The 21089-nt window shown below is 44.1% G+C and overlaps 1 protein-coding gene across 2 annotated transcripts; it reads left to right on the top strand.

Annotated features, from left to right (window-relative positions):
- Positions 1-347: 347 nt before the first annotated feature.
- On the top strand, positions 348-17085 carry LOC129679892 (palmitoyl-protein thioesterase 1-like). Of its 2 annotated transcripts, XM_055611383.1 has the most exons (7): positions 348-457; positions 5657-5912; positions 12257-12354; positions 12989-13104; positions 14558-14632; positions 15744-15834; positions 16783-17085. In XM_055611383.1, the coding sequence occupies exons 3-7, from the start codon at positions 12328-12330 to the stop codon at positions 16894-16896; spliced, it is 423 nt and encodes a 140-aa protein (XP_055467358.1). In that variant the 5' UTR covers positions 348-457; positions 5657-5912; positions 12257-12327; the 3' UTR covers positions 16897-17085. The 2 variants fall into 2 exon arrangements, with proteins under 2 accessions (XP_055467358.1, XP_055467359.1); XM_055611384.1 differs by lacking the exon at positions 15744-15834.
- The last annotated feature ends 4004 nt before the right edge of the window (positions 17086-21089 follow it).

Genomic DNA, 21089 nt, shown 5'->3' with positions numbered 1-21089 from the left:
AGAACATCTGCTCGTCAGTCTTGGAGCATCCTTGAGTGTATCTTTAGGAAACATTCTTGAGGTATCTTGCAGGTGCGGTATCTCAAACCATAAAGCACTCTTGCTAGCTTCTGCAGCAGTAAATAAACCTTCTCCCTTTTTCTGCCTTCTCCCTGTATAGTTGTGAAAAAATTTCTAATAAATGAGGCTTTGATCAGACAAACAGACTTAGCCTCATTCTTTGTGTCTCTTTGTCCTACTTCATTCTTTCCACCCCTCCCCCTTTAGAAAGCCGTTGAAGTCCTGCAGGGCGGTGCATTCTGGCACCCAACGTAGCCTAGGATACGGGAACCAGATTGAACGTCTTTCTTCAGTGGCCGCAAATCTACATAGGAGCTAGCGTTTCCACTGGGAAATGAAAAAGCTCCTGCATAAGAGATCTCCACAGAGCCGCCCGTCTGTGAGCTTGAACTGAGAGGTAAGTCAGAACGACGAATTATGGAACAAGAATTGAGTAAGCATGACTTATTCTTACAGGGTCTCAAGGAGTCCCTCAAGACATGGGGAGTAAGGGTTAAGAAAAAGGATTTAGTTAGCTTCTTTGTTTTTATTACTAATATTTGCCCCTGGTTTCCACAAGAAGGCACTACTGATGTAAGACGCTGGCAGAGAGTTGGAAATTGTCTTAAAGAATTTTATGATTCTTCTGGTCCACAAAAGGTAACTGTCCAGGCATTTTCTTACTGGAATTTGATTAATGATATCCTTCAGGTCAGACATTCCCAACCTGACTTGGCTGAGGTAGTTTCTCAAACTGAAAAGTTCCTAAAAAACGACTCTAGAGGCAGTCCCAAATCCCTTGAAGTAGGTGGGGATGAGGCTGCACTTCCCCAACTTTCCCAAGCTCCCTCCTTCTGACTCTTATCTCCGTACCTACAGCCCGTTCCCTTTACCCCTCCCCTACAGCCCTTCACTCACAGACACAGGGCGGTCCTAATGACCTGCCTTTCTCTAAAAAGGCCACTTCTCTTGAGGAAAAAGCCACCAGATACTGTAATCTAGACTGGCAACCCCTCCCGTCTTTCCCGGCTTCAGCAGCTGCCCCTTGTTTACCGCCTCTGTTTATTAAAGCTCCTCCTTTCTTCGCACCAGCCTTACATTTTGATTCTGACATATGGGATGCTGCTCAGCTAGCTAAAACTAAACTGTCAGGAGGTCAAATCCCTCAGGGAACTGCTTCAAAATAAAAGAGAGCATTTAACACTGCTTAAACAACTGCGAAAATTGGATCTTAAATTGTCCCAACCCCCTCCTGCGACTGCCTCCCTCCTGCCCAAAACAACAACAACAAAAAAGGCCTCAGGTGGGCCGGGGCAGAAGGCTCGGAGTGAGCAGGAGGAATGGGGACCCTATTTGCCTCCTTCTCCTCCCCTACTTTGGGCCAGGCTTGGACGGTTTGCCGAGAACTGGGTAGATGAGAACGCTCACACCCTCAAAATTGGCCTAAGACCCGCCTCTGCCAACTGCAGAGCTGAGCAGGGCTGCTGAGCTGACCGGCAGCTCACCCCGCCCCCTCCCACAGGCTTCAGCCAGTGTCAGCTTCAGTCAGTGTCGGCACTCGGACAGGAGCCGGAGGAATGGAGCCACTTCTAGTTTTAAAGATTAACTTGTGTTCACTGATAAATTCTTAGTTTTAAATCTAGTTCTGACTTTTAAAATCATGGTTATGCTCTGTATATATATATTTAAATGTTTAAAAGGCAGGTACCACGGTTGTTTTTTGTCTTTGTCTCTGTGTTTTGTTTTTGTGTGCCGGCTGTGTGTTCTGGTTTCTGGTTTTGGTTTGCTAGAAAGGTCTGGAAAACTTGGAGAGTTTCCAATCTGGTCAAGGAAAATTGGGGGACGCCCCAGTTCCCGGAGAAAGGCCCTTAAAGGCTACTCCTTTTAGGACCAGAAAAGAGGGCTGCTAGACCCCACTCTCTATCTGGAAGCTGTGGGGAGGACCCAAGAGAGGGTCTACTCCTTCTGGACTTGCTTCTGGTAGGAGCCGGTCAACTCCTGGTATCTGGGTATTCTGGTTACTCCAAGGTGACAATATCCAATTTCTGTGTTCCTTAGCTGTGTCTCTATGTGTGTATATGTTTATCTCTGGACTTAAATTGATGATATTTTAAAATCTGACTGACGATATTAATATTTTTGGACATGAGACAGTTTAAATCAACAGCTCTAAGGTTGGTCCTGGACCATCAGAGTTAAATTCTATAAAACATTTTAAAATTTGTCAGGTATTTTAAAATAATAACCCTTGGACAGCCTAACAAAAAACTTAAAACAGTTTCTCAACCCTTTTGGGGGAGGTCAAAAGATCTTGGTATTTATTAATTTTACAAGGTAAAACCAAGCCATGCTGCTTAAGCCAATTAAACAAAAACTGCAGTTATTACAATATATCATGTAAAAAAAAAAAACTATAAAAAGTATTGTTCTTCATTTAAAAAGGCTGGAGATTCTTCAATGCAAAAATGTTTGTTAATGCTCTTTTGCAGGACAAAAGGGGCTACAGTTCCATGTTAGCCCAGGGTTATGCAGGGTTATATTCAGATCATTTTTAGCCATTATATAAAATATATGCCTGGCTGCCAGTACCTAAATAAATGATTTAATGCTGTTTCTTTCTGGCCTATAGACCTGGTATGGCCAAAATAGTCCATTTTTGCTGAAGGCTGCAGGCTAAGTTTAGTTCTCCGTTTAATGTTAAATAAAACTTTTGTTCTTTTTAATTTTTTGCTGTTAAGTTTTAATACAATATTATAGGATTAATAAGATTTGCTAGCCCCTTTACAAATTATGTGTAATTAAAGTATTGCTTTGATTTTAGTGTAAAAAAGAGCAGATTTAAAGATATGCTAAAGATTATAGTTGAGTACAAGATTGAGTTTTACGTAGTCTCTTTGTTTAGGTTGTTTTTTTAAGGTTTAATTTAAAATGGGTACAAATAAAGTTTGCCTATATACATTTACGTAAAATTTGGTTCTAAAACATACATTTAAAAAATATGCCAAAATTAAAGATTATAATATCCTGTTTTATAGGATACAGTTTAGAGCAGATAATAAAGGTAGACAAAGAGTAATTCAAATATGCTGGCTCTCAGACTTGTCAGAGATCTAATAAAAATGGCATTTTAACATATGTAAGCTTATTATGACAGAGTCACAAACAGACTGGGCTGGAGAGATGGCTCAGAGGTTAAGAGTACTGGCTGTTCTTCCAAAGGTCCTGAGTTCAATCCCCAGCAACCACATGGTGGCTCAGAACCATCTTTAATGATATCTGGTGTTGCTGCCTGTAATTATAAAAGAAAAATAATGTCTTTTCAAGTGTTTGTCACATCTGCACAAATAGCAGAGTTATCTGCAGTATTGGCTGTGTTTCAAAGTTTTAATAGGTAGTCTTTGAACATTTTTACAGATGGTGCATATGTAGCTCACTGTTTGCCTAGGTTAGAGGCTGTAGGTCAAATCCAGATATTTTCTCCTGCTGGAATTTTATTTTTACAAATTCAAAACTTGATACAAGAAAGAAACTTTCCCTTTTTTATAGGACATTTGAGGGCTCATTCTAATTTGCCACAACCCCTGTCTAAAGGAAATGCATTGGCAGATAAAGCTACCAAAGTTTATTGTTTACAGTTAAAGAGCCCAGGATGCCCATAACATGCATCATCTTAATAGTCAAACCTTGAGACTTAAATATTGGTTGACTAAAAAACAGGCACGTGCTATAGTCAAGGCTTGCAGTACTTGTCCTCAGTTTCAGCCTATTCCTCATTTGGGAGTCAATCCTAAAGGATTGGTTCCAAATCAGATCTGGCAAATGGACATTACTCATATTCCTGAATTTAAAAAATTAAAATATGCATATTTTTTTATTGATACCTATTCTGGATTTATTTTTGCCACTCCTCAACCAGGAGAAGCTGCAATAAAAGTTATTGCTCATTGTCTAGAGGCTTTTAATGTTCTATGAGTTCCTAAGCAATTAAAAGCTGACAATGGAGCAGGATATACTAACAAATCTTTTAAAAGATTTTGTCAACAGTTTCAAGTTTCTCATATAACTAAAATACCTTACAATCCTCAAGGACAAGGCATGCTAGAGCATGCCCACTAAACAATTAAGATTTATTTGCGAAAAACAAAGACGGGGGAGCCACTCCCCTGGACACCTAAATTAAAAAAAAAAAAATTGGATCTGAATTTTTAAATTTGGATAAGCATGGTAAATCTGCAGCAGATAGATTTTGGCATACAAAAGCCAAAAAAAAAAAAAAAAAACTTTTGCTAAAGTAATATGGAGGAATCCTTTAACAAATTAATGACATGGACCCAACCCTGTACTCATATGGGGACGAGGAGCTGTCTGTGTTATGGCTACTGGAACGCCTGAGGCAACAAGTGGATGAGGAGTTTTCTCCTGACAATGATAATGATGTCAAAGAAGACCCCTCCAGTAAAGATGACTGTTTATGTACTGTCCTCAAGGAAGAATGTTGTTTTTACATGGACTATTCTGGGGTTATGAAAGACTGCATGGCTAAGGTTAGGGAAGGCTTAGAAGAGAAAAAGAGACAGAGAGAACAAGAGGAAAGTTGGTTTCATAATTGGTTTTCAACCTCTCCCTGGCTCACCACCCTCCTTCCTTCAATTGTGGGACCCATGGTGGGTTTCCTTCTCCTCATATCTTTCAGCCCATGGGCCATTAAAAGACTTACTAGCTTTGTAAAACAGCAAATTGACTCCCTGGCATCTAAACCCATACAAGTTCATTATCACAGACTTGATTTGGCTGACAGAGGCTTAGCTGAGCCCGAGGAAGACTGCTGACAGTCTATCACATGGGTCTTGACTGCTTGCATTTGGCTCTCATGAGAACAGCAGGAAACTCAGATAAATGCTTTCCTGGGTACTTATAATGGGGTGAAAGACAACATACTGCAGGGGGAAGGCCCAATTGCCCGCTTCTGAGTCTCTGAGAAGCAAACCTGATTACATAGAGGTTGGTGTCTGATTACCCCTAACCACAACCTGCTGGGGATGCCCTCAGGTTTTGATGGGGTCTTCCTCTCCTCCCCAAAAAGACACCCAAAAAGGCTGCAAAATGCCTTGAGGATCAGGTCACTACTTCCCACCTCTGGTTAATGCCCACCATCTGCAAAAGACCTCATGTTCAAAACCTACCTGCTACCTTCTTAAATTGTTTAAGAAGGGAGGAGATGCCGGGAGTCAAAGCTATTTACTGAAGCCAAAGCCAATTAGTGAACCAAAGCCATTTAGTAGAGCCAATGCCAATTAGTGGAAAAGTTACCAACAGCCGCACTTGGTCATGGGTGATAGATTTATGTGAGAACATCTGCTCGTCAGTCTTGGAGCATCCTTGAGTGTATCTTTAGGAAACATTCTTGAGGTATCTTGCAGGTGCGGTATCTCAAACCATAAAGCACTCTTGCTAGCTTCTGCAGCAGTAAATAAACCTTCCCCCTTTTTCTGCCTTCTCCCTATATAGTTGTGAAAAAATTTCTAATAAACGAGGCTTTGATCAGACAGACTTAACTTCATTCTTTGTGTCTCTTTGTCCTACTTCATTCTTTCCACCACTGCCCCCCCCCCTTTAGGAACCTGTTGAAGTCCCTCGGATCGGGACAAACCAAATTGAAGCCATTTTGAAGACAAAACAAAACAAAAAAAACAAACCTTCCATTTTGAATCGGAGTCAAATAAAGTTCAAGTTCCAAAGGCCTCCCTGGGGACACCCTGCTTGGCAGAGAGAGACATGTACGTAAATAACTGACATCATGGTTGGCAACTTGAGACATGAATGCCAGGCAAGTCGCCATGCCACAGTTGAATAACCCAACCAATGGGAACAGGGTAAGTGTACCGCAAAGATGTGTTTTTAAGGAAGTCTCCTATCCCTAATGCTGACTGGAGGGATAACTTAGCACAGACGTTTGTGAATTTCAGGCTTAAAAACTCTGTCTCCTGTCTCTGACATGAACTCAATGGCTGGCTCTTTGACACCTCCCCCCGACCCCCCATCCTGAGGGAGGAGCAGCCTTGCTAGGCCACAGAGGAAGACATGGCATCCAGTCCTGATGAGACCTGATATGCTAGGGTCAGATGGAAGGGAAGGAGGACCTCCCCTATCAGTGGACTTAGAGACCGGCAGAGAGGAGTTGAGGGAGGGAGGGTGGGATTGGGAGGGAATGAGGGAGGGGGCTACAACTGAGATACAAAGTAAATAAACTGTAACTAATATAAAAAATAAAAATTTAATTAAAAAACAAAACAAAACTCTGTCCCATTCTGACTCAGTGTCGCAGTTCAGCTCCTGAGTCTGCTCTGGAGCCTGGATTGATCGGTACAATAAATTTTTGTCTTCTGCTTGAGTACTTACTAAGATGGATGTTCCAAGAAGCAGTCAGCTCCTGAGTCTGTGCTGTTGTCCTTGGCTGGTCAGTTTTTGCTGCCTAATTCAAACAAAGTTCTTGCTTTGCTGGACTCTTGTGACTGCTTGAGTTGTTTTGGTTTTATGGACACCAACAGCTAAGGATGGTGAACATTTCTTTAAGAGTTTCTCAGCCATTTTTTCTGTTGGAGTATTTGTTTTTGTTTTTGATGCCTGGTTTCTTGAGTTCTTTATATATTTTCGATATTAGCCCTCTATTGGATGTGGAGTTGGTGAAAATCTTTTCCCATTCTGTAGGCTGCTGTTTTGTCCTATTGACGGTGTCCTTTGTCTTACAGACGCGTTTCAGTTTCATGAGGTTCCATTTCTTAATGGTTGTTCTTTGTGCCTGAGCTGTCTGTGTGACGATGCACTAACCCCTCAGTCCAGGAAGCTGTCTCCTGGACCAACGAGCACAAGGCTATTCACTATTGTCTCTTCTTTTAGGTTCAGTGAATCTGGTTTTATGTTGAGGTCCTCTATGTAGCCCTGACTGTCCTGGAACTCACTATATAGATCAGGCTGGCTTGGAACTCAGAGATCCACCTATCTCTCCCAAGTGCTGGGATTAAAGGCAAGTGCCACCACACCTGGCTGAGAATGAATTTTTCCCAATGGTTTTGAAGAAGGGATTTTGGGAAGCAGAATGAGATGCAAAGAAGGGATTCAGAGGTGAGGAAGTTTAAGGCCCCTGTCGAGGTCAGAGACAGAGCATGTGCTTAGAAGAAGTAGGTTAGGCGGAGACTCATTGGGGAGAATTGGGGAAATTGTTCCAGCTCGGACAATTACCAACTTTTACCAAGACGGGGTAGCTTGGAGAGTGAGCACATCTGAGCTGTACTTGGTGTGTGTGTGTGAGTCAGATGGGGGAGGGGGCACAGATTATTCCTTTAAACCAACAAAGTGACACAAGCCAGTCATCCCAACACTGGAGAGGCAAAAGCAGGCAGATCATGAGTTCCAGGCCAGGCCAAGCTAACAGACATAGCTAGACCCTTATCACAAACAAACTAAATTGAATTCATCTCTTGGCCCTCCTTAACTTAAGGGTCTTTCTTACTGTTTGGTTATTGGTTTTGTTAGTTTGGGCTTTTAAATAAGGAGTGTGTGTGTGTGGGTGTGTGTGCACGTGTGTGTGTGTGTGTGTGTGTGTGTGTGTGTGTGTGCAGGGCGGCACATGTAGAGCTCAGAGAACTTCTTTTTTGGGGGGTGGGGGGAGGAGTCACTTCTTTTCTTCCTCTGGGTGGGTCCAGGGCTCTAGCTCAGGTCGTTAGGGCAGCACAAGTCTTTACCCACTGTGAGCCATGCCAGCCTTGTCTACTGCCTTCTTTAACCACAGCCATTGGTAACCTAGAGTTCTCCACAAGGCCACAGATTCCCTTGAACTCACGCCTCCCAGGTGCTGGGTTTACGGTCACGTGCTCTGTGTGCCCGGCTAACTTGACTTTTGGAGGCACTGTGTCATGCAGCCCACGGCATCAGGTAGCCATGGTCTTGATGTGTCGACAAGGATAACCTTTTTGTCTTCTTCTTTCTATTTTATTTTGTTTTGCTATTTAAAACAGGGTTGCAGTGTTTATCCAACTATGTAGTCCAGGCTAGCCTCAAATCCCCAGTGATCCTTTGGCCTGTGCCTTCTGAGTGCTGGGATTACAGGAGCCACAAAGCTAGGGTCCCAAAGGAAACATGGAACTCCTGATCCTCCTCCTACTTTCCACCTTGGGGGGTTACAAAAATGTGCCACTATGTCCAAGCTCCTTTATATGCTGAGAGAGCAGCGCTCTGCTCTCATCCAGACTCACTGGCGTGTAGTCCAGGCTGACTTGAACTCAGGATCCCTCTGTCCCTCCTCTGGAGTGCTGGGCTTACAGCCATGTGCTGGCACACCCAGCTTTGGACTCAGTGAATCTGACACTGTTCTCACACAACGGAGACACAGGTGTTTGCACAGGTGGGGACTCTAGTTCTGAGCCACTGGCCTTTGGTTAATTTAAAGTCCTGTCATGGGGTGAGGTGAGCGTGCCAGGAGTGGGGACACCTCAGCTTCTGGAGGTGAAGCTGACAACCAGGAAACAGCCCAGGGGACAGGCAGTTCAGTGTGGAACATCCTGAGGGTGGAGGGAGGTCAGGAGAGTTCAGTGTCCTGGAGGCCCTGGAAGAAAATGTTCCCTGAAGAAGGAAACAGGCCAAGAGTGATGGCTCACACCCGCAGTGCTGGACTGGGAGGCTGAGGAAGGTAGATGGCTGCAAGTTCAAAGCCAGGATGCACTGTCCAATCACTAGTGAGACTGTAGTGAGTTCCTGCAGTCTTGAGTGATACCCCACCTCAAGAACTAACCCCCCCCACACACACACACCGACATAAAGGAAGACAGCAGGTCATCAGACCACACATGCAGAGGACAGTTATGAGCAGCCTGGGAACTGAGTATTGGACTTAGCCAAGTGAAGACTGGTATCCATCTTGACAAAACAGTTTGACGCTGATCCTTTTGAAACAGCTTAAAGAAGAGCACAGAGATGGATTAGAGTCTGTGAATTATGCTCTTCCAAGGCTGCTTCAGAGCCCAGGGCTGTTAGCTAGACCCAGGCTCCCAGAGGACGTGACACAGATGCTGTCTTTCCTCTCCCAGCAGTCGGTCTGTTGCTCACAAAGTTGTGTTGTGCTGTGAGTGTCCTGCTTGTGGTGCAGGGGTAAAGGAATTCACCAGAACTGACACAAGCATTTTCATGAAGAATAGACAGAGTGGACAGAAACTCAGCAGGCTGATTCTTAGGGTGGGAGACTTGCACCCCAGCAATAGCAGGGCACTTATACTGCAGTTAAGAGAAGATGCCTGGCCTTGCTTCCTTTACCCTTTGTGTACTTGTTTGAGCAAATGGACAGGGGGGACAGTCAGGTCACCATTGGTTAGCCATCAACTTATTAGAAGATCGTTTGTCTTCCATGGCACTCTCTCTAAGCTCTGGCTGTTTGTAAAGGGTCACAGATCTCTCTGTCAGGATGTAAGAAACAGGGAGGTTTGTTTTTCATTTGTATGCTTCGCTAGAAGGCTTGTGTGCTTGTGTGCGCCTCGGGCACTTCGGGCACTTCACGAGCCTCATCCTGGTGCCAGAAATCCTCTTGCTCCAGTCTTCAGGGTGACAAGATTACTGATTGTGTCAGCACCTCTGGCTCCTCACCTTTTGTTTTTTGTTTTCTTAATTTGCTGAGTAGCCAAGAATAATCTTGAATTTCTAACCCTCCCCCCTCTGCCTTCCAGCTGTTGGGACGATGTGTATGTGCCCTTTGCCTGTGCCTACTGCTCCAGCCTCTCGTGGCCTTCTGACTCGTTTACCAGCTGATAGACAGAAATAAGCAAGAAGCGTTGTGTTGCCTGTGACTGTCGAGATGAACTTCATGTTACCTCAGGTTCATTGTTTTCAGTGCACAGTTCAGTGGCGCTGAGCCTGTTCACGAGCAGAAGCAGCCACAACCTCTCTCTAGTTTCAGAACGTGTCAGGAAAACGTCCATGTGTTTCCAGCTGTTTTCTTCCCTCTCTTCTCACTCCTGATAACCTCAAGCCTATTTTTTTAAAAATGCCTGTAGGGTGTCTTTTTCTGGACTTAACAGGTAAAAGCAATCCCATCGTTCATGTCTTTTGTATAGGATTATTTTACAGAACATGCTTTGAGGCTCACCCAGGTTGTAGCATGTGTCAGTACTGTATTCCTATTTATGAATGAATAGTATTCCAGTGCATGAATATACCACAGGTTATTTATCTAATAATGGGCATTTGGCTTGTTATTACCAACAATACTACTATAAACATTTGTGCCAGTTTTTTTATTGTTTGTCTATTTGTCTATTTATTTATTTATTAGACAGTGCCATGATTTTTCACAGGTGTTGCACTGTTACATCTCCACCAATAGGGCATACATGTTCCTATTCTCCATGCCCTCAAAGACTGTCTGGGTCCAAGCCAGAGCTTTTTTGTCTTGACTTGCTTTTCAGTATGGACCAGTGGTGCTTTTGGCCATTTCCTATCTTCTTGGAGGCATGGCTTCTCATCCTTTCCCATTTCCTTTTTTTTTTTTTTAATAGTATCTTTATTTAATCTGATGTCTTGAGATGTATTTGTTTTCTTATTTTATGTGTGCAAGTGCTTTGCCTGCTTGCGTGTCTGTGTACCATGTGCATGCAGTGGCCACAGAGGCCAGGAGAGGGCGCCAGATCCCCTGGAACTAGAGTTGCAGACCGTTGTGAGCCACCACAAGGGTGCTGGGAAGAGCAGTCATTACTCTTAACTGCTGTGCCCTTTCTTCAGCCCCGTTTAATTATTTTAAGACAAGGTCTCACTATCTAGCCCTTGTTGGCCTGGAAGTCAATCTGTAGACAAGGCTGGCCTTTAACTCAGAGAGATCTCCCTGCCTCTGCCTCCAGAATAGTGGAAAAAAGGCATCCACAACCATGTGAGGTTGATTTTTTTTTTTTTTTAACTTGGGCTGAGTGGATTGGACCATGAGATATTCTTGCAGAGCCCCCAGGTTGGGTTCTCAGCACTTACTCTGCAGCTTCCAACTGCCTGTACCTCCAGTCCCAGCGGATTCAGCACACGATGGCTGACTTGTGTCGGCACACTTGTCGCCACGCAGAGGCGCACTGCAGGCAACACAGTTCCCTCCATGCAGTGAAAAGATTCTAAAGAATCTTTAAAAATTTGTATCTATTTGTATGTATTCCTGTGACTGTCTTGGGTGCAGGTACGCACAGAGCCCTGAAGGAAGCGTTGAAAACCCCCAGAGCTCAAGTTAGCCGTGGTTGTGAGTCACAAGACCTCAGTGCTGGAAAAGCATTACACAGGCTTACGCTCTTACCCATGTCTTCTGTGTACACGCACACACACACACACACACACACACACACACACACACGGTCTCAATTATACTATTTGTCCTGCTGCACTGTAAGTGTTTTTTATCTTATGGACATTGACTCAGACACATGTTCCGTAAACATTCTCTCTCTTCTGGAGCCTGGCCTCATCATCTCGCTTTCAAGCTTCTTATACTGTGGGTTGAGACCCCATGGGGAATGGCGGAACTGAATTCGGGGCTTGAGGAAAATGTGGCGACAGTATTCTGAGCACACAATGAACAAACACTAATTCAAAACCAAGGGTGAAGCGAACGCACTTTCCTGGCAGTATGTGACTCTTCCACCGCGCTGGAGCCTCGGCTGAACACCAGGTGCACGCATGTCCTGTGCATTGTACATGGTCTCCCATCAGGAACACCACCAAAGGCCGCCTCAGACACTCTGCTCAGGCTGCAGGCCACTGTCGCTTATGAACGCCAGATCTTTTATTATGCAATCAGTGTTTGTGCTCTTACAGAAACAGGAGGTTTACTTACAGGAATCGGGACTTTTCCCGTTTTCTTCAGTGTGTAAATACCAAATTAATATCTCTTTCTATTATATTGTGTTTCAATGTTGGATTTTAGAAGATGCTGTTTGGCAGGGCTGGATAGATGGTTTAGTGGTTAAGAGAAAAAAGGACCTGGATTCAGGTCCCAGTAACCACATGGCAGCTCACAGCTACTTGTAATTCCAGTTCCAGAGAACCCGAGATCCTCCTCTGGCCTCTTGGGTGGCCCACACGAGTGGTGCACAGACATACATGTAGGAAAAACATCCACACACACTAAATCAAAAAAACAAATACATCTTTTTAAAGAAATGTTTTGATTCATGAATTTCCATCATTGTTTTTTGTTCAGTACAAGACAGCCAGAGTCTGGATTTTCTTAAAACAATTGCTGAAAAAATTCCTGGAATTTACATCCTTTCTATGGAGATTGGGAAGGACATGGTAGAGGTAAGAGGCCAGCTCATTCCTTCAAAGGTTTACTGAGGGATTTGACAGACAGCACTATTTGAAAGCTTTGTCTTGAAAAACATCCGCTCACTGGTTTGTTTTACGTTGTTTGGGGGGTGCGGGGTTTTGCTCTAAGGCCCATGATGGCCTGGGGCTTGATCTTCCCGCCCCAGCCTCCTGAGTGCTGGGATCCTAGGTGTGTCATCAAGCTCCTGAGTTCTAATGGTGATGTGAGGGTCTCACCTTGTATAAATTACTTTTTTGTTTCTGTGATAAAAACACCATTGACGAAAAGCAACTTACGTAGCCTTTATACACGCTTACAGTTCTTGAGCTCATCATGGCCACTGGAGAAAGAGAGAGGCACAACTTCAACTGAAACATGAAGCAGGGGAGAGCAAATTGGAAGTGAGGCAACACTATGAGCCCTTAAAGCACACCCCAGGAACACAGGCTGCTCCTCCCCATAACATCCCCACACAGCACCACCAACTGGGGACAGCATGTTTAAATATCTGAGCCTGTGGGTGACATTCCTATTCAGCCACCACACAAGTAAAGTAAGCTTCCCTCTGAAAGAGGCGGTCAGTTAAAAACGGTCCCATCCTTTGATTTCTTGCCACTCCTTTTTTAGAAGATGAAGAAAAATGACTTGGATCCCAATTCCTACATATGCCAGACTCTTGCTCAGGATCCCAATTTGCAGGAAGGCTATATAGCTCTTACATTCACCTTGGGAGTCCAGTTCCTGTAAGTATCCTCCTATTACATGGTCCCACTTTCATGGAATTGATGTTTCTTCTATTTAAATAAATTGACTGTAATTATTTGGAGATCCTCCCATAGCAATGAAAAGGTGTCCCTGCAAAAAAGCTTTGTGTGACTTATTTTATTTTATTTTATTTTATTTTATTTTGGTACATATGTTTGTGTGTGCACATGTGTAAAAATGAGTGTGCAGGTCAGAGGTCAGTGCTGGGTATCTTCAATTGTTTTCTACCTTACATTTAAAATAGTAGGGTTTTTGTTATTTTTGTTTTGTTTTGTTTTGTTTAGTTATGTATGTATGTGTCGGAGCAGTCAGGAGTTGGCATGGGTACATGTAAACGCAGTGCCCACAGAGGCCTGAGAAGGCCATCAGTTCACTCAAAATGGAGTTTCAGAAGATGGTGAGCTATCCATTATGGTTGCTAGGAAATGAACTTGAGTCCTCTGCAAGAGCAGGAAAAACCTTTAACCATAGAACCATCTCTCCAGCCTTCTACTTTACTTTAAAATTTTTTTAACTATATTTATTTACTTAGTGTGTGTTTGTTGGACAGCATGATGATGAAAATGATGATGATGATGATGATGATGATGATGATGATGATGATGACGATGATGATAAAAGGTCTTTCCATGAGCCTGGAGCTCACTATTTAGTTAGACTGACTGACTGGCAAGCCCCAGGAATAATCCTGTCTTCATCTTCTGAGTGCTAATATTACCAGATTACCTCTGTGTCTGGAATTGTTTTTCACTTTTTTTTTAAGGGGGTGCATGCAGTCCAGGCTCAGTTCCTTGCGCTTTCATTGTCACTGGCCAGCAGTGACACCTGAATACCACCTGAGAGAGGGCTGGGAGAGAGAGAGAGAGACAGGGCGACACAGAGAAGGACACCAAGTCTACATGCTGATCCAGGTGTCGATTTAATGGATGTCAGGTTAACACTTAAGTAGGCAAAAAAGTACAAGCAGTTTCTCACGTAGGAGCTTTACTTGGTCCAAACATAGGAGAGCTCATTCAAGGTTACACAGAGCCTGCTGTCTGGTTACTATGGTTGCACAGAATTTCTCGGGGTCAGAGCAGTCCGCTGTAGGACCACCAAGGTCAATTTATGAGAAGCTGGACTTTGGAAAATAGCCAAAGCCAAGAGGCCGAATTCCACTGCTCAGATGCCATTAACTCCAAATTTGCCATTCACTCCAAAAAGGCTGCCACATTTCATGACAAGCCCTTCAGTGACTGAGCCATCTCCCCAGGCGCTCTTGACTTATTTTCTGTGAGATAAGACTTGTGTCCTGCCTTAGGGGAGGAAGATCCTGTAACTCTGTAACTCTGGTGTGGGGACCTATGGTGCATTAAATAGCTTATTCTGTGAGGTGAGTTGATATATTATAATCTGATCATCAGCGCTGACAGACACCTTTGACTTTTCCAGGAAGACAGTAGCTCAGAAATGCCAAACACCTCCCATGAAAGAAATGATCGAACTTCCTGCTAAGAAATTTCTAAGGTAACTTCTGCTTTTAAGATTTTTTTTCTTTTTATTATTTTACATATATGGGTGTTTTTCCTACATGCATGTCTAAGAGAATGTCTGATTCTCTGGAACCAGACTTTCACAGACACTTTCACAGAGCTGGGAAGTCACTGCTTGAAATGGAATTGAACTGAAGAGCTACTCGCTTACCAACCTCGGCTCTGAACAGCTGGGCTCCCTCACTTCTTCATCCCCACTGTCCTCATGTCTAACCTGGAGCCACTTGGTGTGTTAAATGTGTGTTCACTAATGGAGATAAAGTCTTGCTTTGAATCTTAGTCTGACCTCAGGCCTAACAAGACCCCTGCCTCAGCCTTCTGAGGGTTGGATTTTAAAGCTCTGCCATCACACCAAGAACCCTCTCGTATAAAGAAAAAAAAATTAGCAGTTTGATGTGCACATTAGTCAACCACCCTTGTCAAGTCTCTTTGTGCTTAGTGCAACAAAGCAGCCACCACTAAGGAGGAAGTAAGAAGTTTCTTGGGATTGCAAAACTCTGTGACACAGGTGACTCATTAAATCAAATTATATGGAAGAAAGATGCTTCTTCTGTGTGTCAGGTACTATGTGAATGGTGTGTGTGCGTGTGCCTGTGTCTGCAGAACAGAAGAGGGTCTCAGACCCCCTGGAGGTGGAGGACAGGCATCTGTGAGCCAGCTGATGTGGGTGTTGGGGTCCGAACATGGGTCCTCTGCAACTCTGCAAGAGCAGTACACACTCAACGACCAAGTCATCTCTCCAGCACCGAAAATCAGTTTTCATTACACTTGTGTTTATTGTGTGTGGTCGTTACACATGTGCTGTGTGCTTGTGAAGGTCGGAGGACACTGGCTTTCTTCCTTATGGGCCTGAACTCAGGTTGTCAGTCTTGGCCGCAGTTGACTTTCCCTGCTGTGACATCTCCACACCCCAGGGGATGATCTTAAATGACGATGGCAGGAAAGGCTGCTCTCGGCAAGCAGTGGTGAGAGGGGACCGAGTCAGTATGTATTTGTTGATGGGATGTGATGGGAGAAGAGAGGAGTCAAGGGTGCCTCCCAGGTTATCAGGGTGAGCAACAGGCTGACTAGTGTTATCATTACAGAGACGGGGAGCCACAGGAGAGGAACAGGAGTGTGTTGGTCTGTGTTGGCAGGTGGATTGACTGTGCTGTGAAGGGACAGCGTGTACACTTAGTAAGTACACTGAGATGGCAAACAGATAGAGCTATGTTTTAGGCCATCGAACATACATGTCTGAAGTTCAAGATGAGGACAGGGTGGGTGCACTCCGAAGTCTCCAGTATATACGTTAATCCTGTTGACTTCATTACGGGAAAACCATAAATAGATATGACAGCAGAGAGTAATAGAGGGAATATCTCTGTAATTACTTTCATCCTGCGTTAACACTGGTTGACTTTGGTCTGGTAGGATGGCTCAGTGGATTTAAAAGTGGTTGCCAGGCAAGCCTGACCAGCTGACTTAGTCAGTCGGTCTTTGGTGGAAGGGGAGTCCAACTCTATTAGGTTGTCTGTGACCTGCACACAAGTCCCTTGGCACCCACATTCACACTCAATCTTAACTCTCCCACCTACTGTTCCTGGGGGCAGAGTATTTTAAAGCAAAGTCCCATCTTGTGACCTACAAATATTTGTCAATTAAAGATATATTGGGACCCATAAATACTTATCAGTTACAGAGATGCTGTAAAAGGGGTGTGTTGGCACGTGCCTTTAATCCCAGCACTCAGGAGGTGGAGGCAGTAGGATCCAAATTTCACGATCAACCTTGTCTACACAGTGAATCTGTGGCTAGCCTGGGATACAGAAACAGTGGCTCAAAAAACAAAACCAAGAACCCAACCCGGGTTTAGAAATACACTATGTAATTGGAAACCTTCATCAAAATGGATTCAAAAGTGGTTAGAGAAGCTGGATCTGGTCACATTAAATCCCAGGATTTGGGGAGCACAGGAAGGCACATCTCTGAGTTTATGGATAGTCTGTTCTGCACAGCCAGTTCCAGGATGACCCAGGCTACCTTACTGAGACTTTGTATCCAAGTGAGGACAAAGTTGCAAGTTGGGGAGGGGTTTGGCTATAGAGATGCTCAGTGGCTAATAGTCCTTAACTGCTCTTGCAGCGACTTTCTCCAACTTGTCAAGAAGATGACTTAAACAACAGCAATTGGTCCCATGACAAACCCATGGCCTGTGGAAACATCATGAATACAGCAGCATTCGGCTCCCTATCTTGAACCCTTGAGACACAACCTAACTGCAAAGGTGACCCTGTCTGCAAAGAAGAGCTTGGTCTCCTGCTTACGCCCATAGCTCCTCCCTTCCTCCCTCTCCTCCTTGCTTGGGAAAGGTTGCCAGTCTGGTAAGAGAGGCATGCTTGCTGGCTGTGAGCTCCTCTCAGGTTCTCTGAAATAAACCCGCCTGCATTTGAGTCCAGTCTCCTGACTTCTGTTTCTACCTGATTCCTAGCATTGTGCTGGATCTGGGGACAGGCACTCAAAGCAACTGACTCTCTTGGGACCTGGGGAGCGTGGAGAGCAGCTGTGTAATCCATAGCTAACCCTTGACTACTGCCTGAGGTGTCCCTGAGTTATTCCCACCTGTCTCTGAACCTCCCCTGCTTTCTCCCCAGCAGCCTTCCTCTGTCAGCTGATTGGAGGAATGTGAACTCCCTATTCATCCAGACTGCTGGGTCCTGTCATGGGGCAGCTCTCCAAGCACTAATTGGGCTTTTTCTTCTAACTGGCCCCTCGTGAATCCACTAGGCCTTCCTTGTTTTTCTCTCTCTCCTCTCCCTTCCTCTTTTCTGTTCTCCATAGTTTCCCCTCCCTAATAAAGGTCATTCTCCTGCTGCATTCAGGTATCCAACAGGTGGCCATCTTCTGACCCATGAGCTGATGAATGTGTTCTGTTTGGATGACTTCCATAGGACTCCCTCAACTTCTCTGTGCTCTACCCTTCTTTCCAGAAGAGGATGGCTAGTCTCTGTTAAAGGCTATGGACACCCCATCCTCTAACAGGCACCCTAACTTTTCACCCACCTGGCTTCTTTAAAATCACAGTTCCTAGTGTGAACTCAGGACTTTGGGCTTGGCTGCAGGTGCCTTAAATACTAAGCATTTTCATTTGTGTGTCTGTGTAGGACATTAGGTTAGGTCCACAGAAGCAGCAAGCTCTTCAGCTCTGTGCTGTACTCGCAAGAAAGATCTCTGTGGGAGGAAGACAAGACTCCACCTTGTGTTGGGAATGAGAAGGGAGGCTTGATTTCATCCAGCGCTAGACATGGCACATTGGTGGTTTTTCTCAATCAGATGGGTAAGGATGAAATCGCAGAGGAGGAAGGTGTCTCATGAAAGACCCAGTCAGGGCTTCCAGACTGTCATGGGGAGGCATATCCTGGGTGTAGCAGAGAGATGTGGAAACATGGCTTCTTCTCACGCAAGCCACAATCTGGTTTATAGTCAGAGACTCTTGTCTACAATGCTTCCCTTCTTCACTCCATTGTGTGTTCTGTGGCCAGATCCTTTCTCTCCTTCTAGACTCATCGTCTCAGTTACCTGCTCAATTTTTTTTATCTCCAGAAAACCATTTATAATAAATGTGAAGTGAATCTGTTTTGTAGGATGTATTCAGGGTACCGTGGGATTCTATCACGTTGACTTTATCAAGGGGGCATGGTGGATGCCATGCTGGAGGAGTTGCAGGGGCAAGTGAGCTTCCTGGAGACAGTACTGCTGTGATGGGTGTACCTCAGAGAGTCCCAGCCTGGGGGCTTCGTCTCTGGATTGCTCCTTTATGGCGCTGTGCCTTCTCATGTTTGTCATTACTGTATTCCTCACATGTCTAGCACGGTGTGATGTGGGCGTGGGTAGACCCTCACTGTCTACAATCTGGTGTGATTGCCTCTTAGAAGACAGCCGACTCCACAGGGCAATTTTCCTGCAGATCAATATGAAGATGGACTTTAATATTGTCGAGATGAATTGATGATTTTTACAAAATTAGTATTTGACAACCTTGGAGAAAGTTCTCTACTATTTATCCCATCTTGGTGTGTTCAAAATTCTGTTCTTAAATCATTTTCTATCCTAACTTGCTTTTATCAACCTATAAGTATGTTTTTAGACCTCAGTCATTTTCTTAGATCCCTTACACTTAAACTTAATGTGAGACTGTAACTATCTAGTCTTCAACTGCGTCAGAGACGTGAGAAGGATTAATAGCACCTGAGAAGGCAGGAAGCATAGAGCAGGCAGTGAGGGAACCGAGGCTGGCAGGGGTGGCTCCAGTTTGTTTCTCAGACTCTCTCTTAAGCTGACTGACCTTGCAGTGACTTGGCCCCCACCTTTGGGTTCCAAGAAGGGTCACCTGGCCCTCCAACCTGCAGGCTGTCATGGATACCACAGAATGTGTAAATAGATAACTATCATCAGGCCTCCACCCCACAGGTTGTCATAAATGTCACAGAATGTGTTAGTGGGTCCTCCACTCCACCCAGCAGGCTGTCGTAGATATCTTAAGATATCTGTCGGTTTGGCCAGGTAGCTTGGAACAATTAGCCTAAAGGTCATCTCGATTGCTGAACCCCCCCCACCCAAAACTTACTCTTCCCTGTAACTCCAAGGCTTGGAATTCACTGCTTGCTCTTTTTCCCTTTAACAACTCTGCCTCCCTGAGACTCGGGGGCCTCACTTTCTAACCTGCTACGTCAGGGAAGTTTGGCGGCTTGAGCTTAAGTTTGGATAAAGATCCTCTTGTGATGGGGCTGGAGAGATGGCTCAGTGGTTAAGAGCACCAGCTGCTTGCAACAGACTCAACTCCTAGTGGTCTTTTGGGGTCTCTCAAATCAGGCACAACAGCAGCTTCCAAACTATAGGAATGACAGAGACTGCTGGCCAACTGGACAGTCACCCAAGATTTCTCTGTAACATTGTAGCATTGGTATCTTCAGCCTGCTGACCTAGAATATCTGACAGGTTTTTCTATGAGACAGGAATTATGAAGGACTCTCCCTTGCCCTGGCAGAGTTTGGCAGTGGACTTTCTTTGTGTCCTGCTTGGCCTCAGCTTGGATGGCACACTGTCAGAAATTGAGGCCAGGGCAGTTTCTTGCCCAGTGGCAGTTTGCCACATTTGAAGCAAATACCATAAATAGTTTCTTCAATGCTCACTATCTTTTTTGAAGTAGTATGTGAGTGCCGCCAGGAGCTGAAAAGTCTCATTGTCAAAAAAGTCCTAAATTAACAAAACATTTTAAAATGTCGTATTCTAGTCTAAATTGCCTGCTCTTTGATCACTTCCCCCTGGCAATGAGGCATTGCCAGGCAACAGAGGAAGAGGATCTAGGCAATCCTGATGAGACTTGATAAGCTAGGGGCAGATGACACGGAAGGAGAACTCCCTCTTTCAGTGAACTAGAGGAAGGGGATACAGACAGATGGGAAGAGGGAGGGAGAGTAGGACCAGGAGGAGTTGAGGGGAGGGGCTGCAATTAGGATATAAAATGAATAAATTGTTAACATTTTAAAAATACAATATATTATTTTTAAAAAATGCCATATTATATAGATCTCTGAGGTTTCAAAGACCATCTATCTCAATATATCGAAATAGTCAAATGTTGCTTTTCTCTAGCTATTTACTTTCTAATTAACTTAGAAAACACCTGTGATTAACTAAAGTAGTTCCTACAAAACCACAAGTTTGATTGACTATTTATTTGCATTTTGTTATCATCCTAAACAGGTTGTGCTAGTAGCTTTCAAAAAGAGTACAACTTCACATTTACATAGGTACAACACCTTAAAAAGAGTTGACAAATGTATCTTGTAACCAAAAAATATCCTTAATTTTGTATCAATATACCAATGTAACCAAATATAACCTTACTTTTGTATCAATATACAAAGATCTATACCAATGTGACAAATTATAACCTTAAAATTTGTATCAATATACAAAGATATATGAGAGTAGATTCAATAGTGTACTGCCTTTTCCCCTATTATACCTGTATTATTTCTACATCCCCCCACTTTTTTCTTTTCTTTTCTTTTTCTTTCTTTTTTTTTTAATTTTTTTTTTTTTTTCTGAGACAGGGTTTCTCTGTGTAACCTTGGCTATCCTGGACTTACTTTGTAGTCCAGGCTGGCCTTAAACTCATAGAGTTCCACCTGCCTCTGCCTTCATGAGTGCTGGGATTACAAGCATGCACCACTGCACCCGACTCCCCCACTTTTTCTTTTCATCCCTTCTCCCCCACCCCCTTTTTCCCTAACACCAGATAGGAGAGCAAGAATAATACAGGAAAGAAAAAGATAGAGAGAAGAAAATCCCAGAATCTAACCTCCTATACTTTGTTTTCTCCCTGACCAAGACCACTAACAACTTGCAACCAACCCTCCTAAAATGATGACAAACATCCACCACCC

This window comes from Psammomys obesus, unplaced genomic scaffold, assembly GCF_907164565.1.
Source record: "Psammomys obesus unplaced genomic scaffold, mPsaObe1.curated_primary_1811, whole genome shotgun sequence".
Lineage (NCBI taxonomy): Eukaryota > Metazoa > Chordata > Mammalia > Rodentia > Muridae > Psammomys > Psammomys obesus.
Note: the sequence above shows the minus strand (reverse complement) of the source record. Positions and strands in the feature narration are given on the sequence as shown.